Source organism: Triticum urartu, chromosome 5 (genome assembly GCF_003073215.2).
Source record: "Triticum urartu cultivar G1812 chromosome 5, Tu2.1, whole genome shotgun sequence".
NCBI classification, from domain to species: domain Eukaryota; kingdom Viridiplantae; phylum Streptophyta; class Magnoliopsida; order Poales; family Poaceae; genus Triticum; species Triticum urartu.
In genome coordinates, this window is record NC_053026.1 from 162,497,578 (window position 1) to 162,506,202 (window position 8,625).

At 45.1% G+C, this 8,625-nt stretch overlaps 1 protein-coding gene across 1 annotated transcript; it reads left to right on the forward strand.

Annotated features, from left to right (window-relative positions):
* Window positions 1-712: 712 nt before the first annotated feature.
* Window positions 713-3,354, forward strand: LOC125555787 (transcription factor MYB83-like). Its single transcript, XM_048718633.1, has 2 exons — window positions 713-1,238; window positions 2,304-3,354. The coding sequence occupies exons 1-2, from the start codon at window positions 922-924 to the stop codon at window positions 3,154-3,156; spliced, it is 1,170 nt and encodes a 389-aa protein (XP_048574590.1). The 5' UTR covers window positions 713-921; the 3' UTR covers window positions 3,157-3,354.
* The last annotated feature ends 5,271 nt before the right edge of the window (window positions 3,355-8,625 follow it).

The window sequence follows — 8,625 nt, forward strand, 5'->3', positions numbered from 1 at the left end:
TGATTCCCTAAACATTTTTATCTAGGGAATAAAGTCTCCCCCTCGATATTTGTCGGCGAGCCCATCAATTCGCCCCCTCCCGTTGCCTGCTACTCCAGCGGATGGTGACGGGAAGGGGAATCCTAGTGCCTTGACTCCGGCTAATAGATAGCTTAGGGCTTAAATCATCACAGGGGGCGACACTTGGGCAGATGGAGATGCTTCATCTTCGAGACGGTCGTTTGGGCTCTGATACTCCTCGAGTTCGTCAGTTGAGATGGATTAGATAAAGCTCTCGTGTACATTCATATTGGCTTATCGGTGTGGCGAGGTTATGGTTTCTCGCCTTGAGTACGCAAGGGGATATTAGGTGTGCGGTTCTTTAGATCGATTGAAGAATTCAACAACGACGACAATGGTCATCAGTGGTTTAGAGACGTCAATGTAACTTTAATTATGTTTGGACTACCTTGTACTTCCGGTGAATCTTCTTAATAGATCTGAGTCATTTTCGGCAAAAAAATAAGAAGCATGTGACATGACTGCAAGTCCACTTGTAGGGTAGATGGTAGATTGTGTGTGGACCTAGCAATTCCCCCGTTTCTCTCTTTTTTTTTGAAGGCTCTCTCTTTTCTCTCTCTCCGATCCTGCTCTCCATCTACTTGTCTAGTTTCTAAGCAAAGCACACACCCATCACCATCACCATCATATCATCATCTCCTTCCTCCTCTCGTCGTCCTCCTCCATTCCTGCCCTCACTCGACACAAAACACATACACATCATATATAACACACACCCCCGAGTCCATATCTCCCTTATATATAGAGAGAGATTTATACACTTGGTGTACTTGCAGCCTTGGAGATCCACCTGGTCTCTAGCTAGGACAGCTAGTACAGTCCATAACTACATCGATCTTTGCTAGGACATCAGGCCGGGCAATGAGGAAGCCCGTGGAGTGCCCGGCGACGAAGTGCAGCGGTGGGGCGGCGCCAGGAAACAGCAATGTGGCTGCAGCGGCGGCGAAGCTGCGGAAGGGGCTGTGGTCGCCGGAGGAGGACGAGAGGCTGGTGGCGTACATGCTGCGGAGTGGGCAGGGGTCGTGGAGCGACGTGGCACGCAACGCCGGCCTGCAGCGGTGCGGCAAGAGCTGCCGCCTCCGGTGGATCAACTACCTCCGTCCGGACCTCAAGCGCGGCGCCTTCTCGCCACAGGAGGAAGACCTCATCGTCAACCTCCACGCCATCCTCGGCAACAGGTACGTCCGTCCATACTCCGTGCCAGCCCACCATGCAGGCGTGCGCCATGAAAATTACTGTATATGTTTGTGTGTTGTTCGTTACGGGAATGCACATGTTCTTTGTTTTTTTGCGGGGATGCGCAAATGTCCTATATAATTGACTAACTGAGGTTCGTGGTAGTTATGAGTAATAACTTGGTGAACATTATTGTAGGAGGATATAATTGGATTGCTGCCTTCTTCTTTATTCTATTTCTCAACATTGCTTTAGAAACACATATTGTTGTTTTATAAATTATCCTTCCATCGAGTTACACTATATTTTCAAAGGGTTCTTCAGAGTAGATAACTATTTCTGTTTTGTGCGGGAAGGTTAATAACTATTTCAAGTCGCTGAAGAACCATCGGATCCACACACTGTGATTCTCTGCCGGTGTGCTAAAAGATGAAAATATATTGATCAGACGATTATCACCGTTCACTAAGAAATAATTATTTCTAACTCAACTGAGCTATAATCACTCCCTTTCTTTGATTTGTCTTTTTGCTTCATGATATTTTCTTATGATGAAACATATATTTATTTTTCGGGGATAAATGTCACTGGGCTAGACAACGTTAGCATAGTTGGATGACTAAAGTGTGGGCATTCTCAAAATTACAGACTGATATAAGTTATATCCTCTGTTCCTAACTATGAGACGTTTTTGTAGTTCAAATTGAATGCAAAAATGTCTTATATTTAAACTGCAAAAAATTCTTATATTTAGTAACAGAGGTAGTAGTAGCAAATAAAAGACCCCTTATCAAGAAGTGAAAGTGATACATGTTTTTAAACTGAAGATGCATTTTATTTGTCAGATCGATCAGTCGTGCGTGATTAATATCCATCTTACCAGAAATTGTGATTACGACATCAGTGAACTAAATTTAGTTTTCAGTCAGTTGTTTTTAACAAAAATCACAACTACTTTTTGGCATGCATGCATAAAAAAATCTAAGACACGTGCGCATGTAGCTTTTTGACAGAAACCTCTCGATTGAATGTTTGCTTACGATAAAATCTATGTCCTGCTACTCCAGATGGTCTCAGATCGCAGCCAGGTTACCGGGGCGCACCGACAACGAGATCAAGAACTTCTGGAACTCCACTATCAAGAAGCGGCTAAAGATGAACTCGGCGGCTTCGTCTCCGGCGACCACGGAATGTGCGTCGCCGCGGGAGCCCAAGCTCGACGGCGGCAGTGCCAGCTGCCTCGACCTCACCAGCCTAGAGGATGGGAGCCACCACGGAATGAAGAGCATGTGGCGGATGGACTCATCGTCCTCCTCCTCTTCGTCATCGTCCATACAGCAGAGCCGACCGTCAACAATGGCTCCGGCGGCAAACAGGGGCTATGGGGGCCTCCTCCTGCCCCTCCCGGACCAATTCTGCGGCGTCGCACCTTCTACCCACACGTCGGTGCCGCCGTTCTTCCACGACCATTCATCGTTTAAGCAGGTTTCTCCCTTGCGGACTGGTGGCTACTACCCCCACGGAATGGCAATGGAAGGAGGAGGTGGCTCCTGCTTCACGGGAGAAGAAGCTGTAGGCGGAGGAGGCGAACATAGTGTCCTCTTCAACGTGCCCCCTCTACTAGAGCCCATGGCAGTAGCATTGCAAGACCAAACCTTAATGGCATCAACTGGCAACAGCGACAACAACCATAGAAACACTAACAGTACTGCTGAGGGCACCACACTGAGCAGCAAAAATGGCTGCAACATCAATGACGACAATAACAGCAAGAACAACATCAACAGTGTGGTCTCGTACTGGGAACAGCATGGCCACCAGCAGCACATGAGCAGGAACGTAGTCATGGGGGAGTGGGACTTGGAAGAGCTGATGAAAGACGTGTCATGCTTGCCTTTCCTTGATTTCCAAGTTGAGTGATGACACGCTGTTGGGGCCCACCTCCTATCTCCGTGCCTAAACTACATGCATATACGAATATACATATATAATTAAGTATATATATACATACTTTAAAGGTAGCATTTTTTTCCTTGACATTATTTTACGTGATGTACACAAGATTTGTTCAACAGCCACTACTTCACTTTTGATACTACATATATCTTGATGAATTCATTCTTGTATACAGATATTCATGCCTATGCAAATAATTCAAGCAAAGTTACTTGAGTTATATGGTCTTCAACGGTCGTCACAAAGCCATGCATGTATCGAGTACATTGTAGAAGAAGCTAGCTAGAGCCTAATTAATCAATGTTTGCAGATAATGCATGCACGCTTCAGCTTTATAAAAGAAAAGGAATTCCCTTCATGGCAAAGTGACATCCTTTTTGTTTTGTTCCTTTGCTTCATCTTTCCATTCATGCACCAACTGCTTCCCTTGCACATGAAGTCACATTGATGAGCTTATGAATATAGATAAACTTTGAGGGGTCTCTAAAAGGTGCCAGCTGAGTGAGCGAGCGAGTGAGGGGGATCATGCCTATCATGTGCATGCATGGAGTAGGAGGAACAGTCACTGTCACTGGTCAAATGTGTAGGTAGGTTGCGATTAGAGGCCGTTAATTGGATGGCTGGGCCGTGCGATTAGACTACAGAAGAATATAATGGAGGGGGAGGCAGGAAAGTTGATGTGTACACCTTTGCCATTACAACCCAACCAGTCAATATCTCTCCTTGGCGTGTGGTGTGATGGGGAAAATATCGAGTGATACGGCTCACCACATGATACGCTGCTCCGGGATTGTGTGTTGCGTTGGATCAGCATGCAACGGACAGGATCAACTCGCTCATCATTTACACATACCCCCTTGATACATTTGCATCTGCACCCTCGAAAATAGCCTGTTTTTGCAAACTCATAACAGATTTCCACATCTCTCCTCAAAATCCCAATAGTTCTGAGTTTTACCTACAAGTATTGAATATTGTAGCCCGGTTGATCTTATTTGAACCAAACCAAGAGGCGTGGATTGATCAAACTTAAATCACATCATTAGGCCATGTTCGGTTACTTCACAGGGGATCAGTCAACAGAAAATGAATCAACCAAGAAATGTAAAGATGAAATCTTGCCCGGCTGAAACAAATAAGCAACAGTGCTTACAAGTTCATACAGTAATCCAGTATGACAAGCGACAACAAAAATCATCTAAAATAAGCAATCATCCGTACAACAAGCGACAACAAAAATCCAGTATGGCTAAAGTAAGCACTTTGTTTACAAGTTCATACAGATTCAACAATGTTTCTCTTATTTATGGCATGGCAGTAATCCAAAGCCGATATCGAACAAGTTCCTCTATGGTGGCGTTGAGGGCATCAGGTTCGGCCTTGTGCGCGAGCAGCTTGACCACCTGCACAACCAGCCTCTGGTTACAGTAATCCGGAGATTGGGGTCATAGCGGCTGCCGCCGAGCTTGCGCCGCTGCAAGAAAACACTTGCACTTATTGTTTTTTCAAGCAAGATCCAAAGCCATGAAAGCAAGCTGCTAAATAGTTACTACATTATTTAGGTAAGATAGAAGCTCATAAAGAAGAGCGTATAATTAAGTAGCAGAATGAACCAAAATGAGCAGAGTATCCACACATATGTTTTGATTAGTACAGAGTAAGGAATATGTAAATTCTCTTCCATGCACAAGAGTTCGAGTTGTAGCAAAAACTTGCTTCATAAAGTTTTCTCTACAAATAACAAAAAGATACATGTAACAGGCTCAGACAATTTCGAGAAATAACTGTTCCAAATCAAGTAGTTATACTAAGTTTTAAAATGGATAGGTAGCTGACAAAACACATTTTTCTACTAGCATGCTTTTGGACTTTCAGTGTGTGACACCATTTTGCTTGCATCAAGGAAAAGAATGAGTATTGGATCAAGGAAAAGGGAGTACTGGACTATGCATAGGAAGACAATAGAATTGCTTCAGGACTGCTTTTTTATTAACTGATCATAAGATAGTTGATTCTTATTATTATCGCTTCTGATGCTTGCCCTTCACAGAATAGGAGCTCATCAAGTGCAGCTCCAGCTAAAGTAAATCTGCTTATTACAACGTAAATAACTTATTTTTAGCCTTCAAACTTTTCTAATTCGTGTTGCTAAGAACTGAGAATAACTTCAGTTGTCTTTGAGTTTGAATTAGTTAGCCACATCAAGTGTAAGTGTTGTGACACTCCAGTCCTTTCTAAAACTAATCCATGACTCACAGAAGGAATTTGCCAAAGAAAGAAGCACATTCTTGTGTGTCTATATGTGGTCAAACTTATTTCCTACTGAAAATTCATCACAACATAAAGACTTCTGTACATATTTTCATGGATGGCTTCCATTGATTAAGTGCTACATTTATTTTTGCGAATGTCACACGGGTTACATTGTGGAGAAAAAACTCAGAAAACAATCTTATGTAGTCTGAAAAAGTAGATGCTGGACAAACACTATGGAATAAGAGGATAAAGTAACCAGATAGAGCTCGTCACCTTTGATATGTATTGCACTTTCCGAGGAGCGGATTGCCAACAACTCTGGAGGATGCAGATCGAACACATTTGGAGGATGCAGATGCCAAACACATTTGAAGGATGCAGATCGAACTTCAACCTCCACAACTGACACAGATAACTTGCCTTGCACCAATAGATTCAGCTCAGACACTGGTGATGATTGGACATGTCCCATGGTAGTCGGCAGCACAACGTGGACTTGCGCCATGGTACGCCACTCCAGCGGCTCGGAGAGGAATCACCCAATCGGTAACGACTCCCCCAGTCCAGACATCCAGTGCTAAAACTAAAGCAAAATCAAGAAGTCGAACAAGGGAAAAATGGCCAACGATGCAACAAAGAAGACGGCGCTGCCTCTTCCCGATCCTTGCCGTGTACATTCTCCAGCTACGTCGGTGGTGGAGAGAGGTTTATCTCGGCCCGCTTAGATTTAGAGTTTGTATCGGATCTGAGAAACGGACTCAGCAACCGCGCGCGAGATGAATAGGCTGTGCATTATTGGGGCTAGGCTAGAAAGAGTGCATGGACTGCCGTCATGGTGGCTGGTGGCGGTAGAACAACTCTCACGTGCCCGGCGGCGGCGGGGGAGCGAGCAGGACCGAATACAAGGTGAAGATGACGAAGGGAACCAGACTTGTCGCTCAATTACAAGATAGTCTAGGGTGCAGTATGCATATTGTGCAATGGGATGGGAGTCTGCTTCATCCTGTCCCTCCGGTACAGATCCAACGCTCCATGTAGTACTGGATCAGCATATCATGTGACGTTCCGTATCACCAGATACGTGATGGTGTGTACACCCATTTGCACCATTTTATGATCGCAGAAACACTACAGCAGAGTGGGGCCAAGGGCACCTCTAGTGGATCCTTAAACTTTAGAGGAATAAATGGCCGAGTATTCTTTAGATAACCATCTTTGCTCCTCTAAAAATTGGTTCTTTATAACCGATCCTCGGTTAGAGTAAAACAAACTTAAACGGCACAAGCACAAATTCGGCGCACACAAATACAAATTGGGTTCAAATAAAGTACATAAAACTTACTTAAACGCAGATCAGTGTCGATCCAAAATATTTTACATACAAGTTAAGATTAACTTAAACGGAATTTGGACTAAACCAAACGAGACTTCTACTCACTATCGGTTTCTTCTTCAAGGCTCTTCCACTCCGCTCAGCTGAGCCCGCTGATCATAGGTTCGGGGCCCTTATCGTCGTCGTTGCCGCCGCCCTCATGGTTGTAGGAGATATGCCCTAGAGGAAACAAAAAAAATATTTATCTCCAAGTTCGTAATTAATCTTTATATTTTGTGCTAAAACTACAATGGTTCTCGAGTCTGCAATAACCACGAGGCTCGGAGGGAAACTCGTGTGCACGTCTGGAATAATAAATGGTAAAATAGATTCCTAGTCTCTCCTCTGATATTAGCTCAAGTGTTGCATGATGGTTCTATTTTCATAGTCCAACTTTGAGGACACAATGTTAGAAGAACATTTGTGTTGCCGATCAAAATTATTATTATGCTATAAGATCCATTCGTCACAAGTTAATGGTTGTTAATGGTTTGTAACACAAAGAAAATTAACGTCTACATAATTCCTTAGACCATGAGAGTATCGTGTTCATTCATACTTGCTTCCTGAACTTTGGGTTTGTCAAAGTCATCTGTAACAAGGTGGCAATTATGGCAGCGTACTAGTTCATGAATAAGTATGACAAGGGACTAGATAACTCAAGATTGGGATTTGCTCCTCCAATGATGGAGAGATACTCTTAGGGCCTTCTCAGTGTGACGGTATCCATTATCGTATGGCGAGACACAATGTGATTTGATCACAGGGATACCGGAACACGGGAGCGAGAAAAGAGAACAAAACGGGTAATGAGGAAACTTGCATAGTGAACATGTTGTTGATTCATGGGGATGCTGATAAATCTCACCTTAGATTTTTCTAACTTATCGTGAAGCAACGGGAATAGCACACAAAAACTAAATGTTCACGTGTGGTATAGGGGTCAATATGGATGCCTGCTACTCCCGTAGGAGTTGTTGGATTTTCCCGAAGAGGAAGGGTGATGTAGCACATCAACAGAAAGCATTTCCCTCAGTTAAGAACTGTCGGTGTTCTGGGAACCAGGGTACCCAGACTTGCCTGCCTGCGGCCCACGGCGTGGCTCCCTCGACGGCCTGGTGCCCTCGCGAGGCGGATGACACCAAGACCTCCAGAGGGAGCGGCCTCCCCAGGCGACCTCCTGAGGAGTGGAGATTCCTATGCAAGCACCCAACCTCGCGAGGCTATGATGACGCAAGCCATGACGACCAAGGCCAGGCGGGCGCCAGCTGGCGCAGAGGAGGCAAGGACAGACGTGGGTTCTTGAGGAATCCCCCAAATGTTTCCATTCCGGTGCAATAAGACAAAGACCACGAGCTCGGCAGGACGGATGTCATCACCGAGCCCACAGCTGCGTCATGACTAGAAGCTTTGCAGGTGAAGACCACCTTTCGTCAGGATTAGATGTACTACCTGTCCCCTTTCAAATTGGCCGTTGTGAAATCCCTTCCCGCCTAAGTTTTGGGGAAAGGACCAAGGCCGCTATAAATATAGGTTAGCCACCACCGTAGAAGGGATCCGATCCTTTCCACTCTCACCACCATAGCCCTCGCGAGGCTGTTCATCCACTGTACTAGTTCATCCTCAGCCCCTCGTGAGGCCAATCCACCACAAAGCAGGAGTAGGGTTTTACACCGTAAGGTGGCCCGAACCTGGGTAGACTACCGCGTTCATCTTCTTCCCACTCTCACGAATCCAGCTAGGCTAGGTTGTGGGGCGACGAGCTCGAAGATGGAGAGGTTGAGATCTTCGCACAAGCCCCTGAG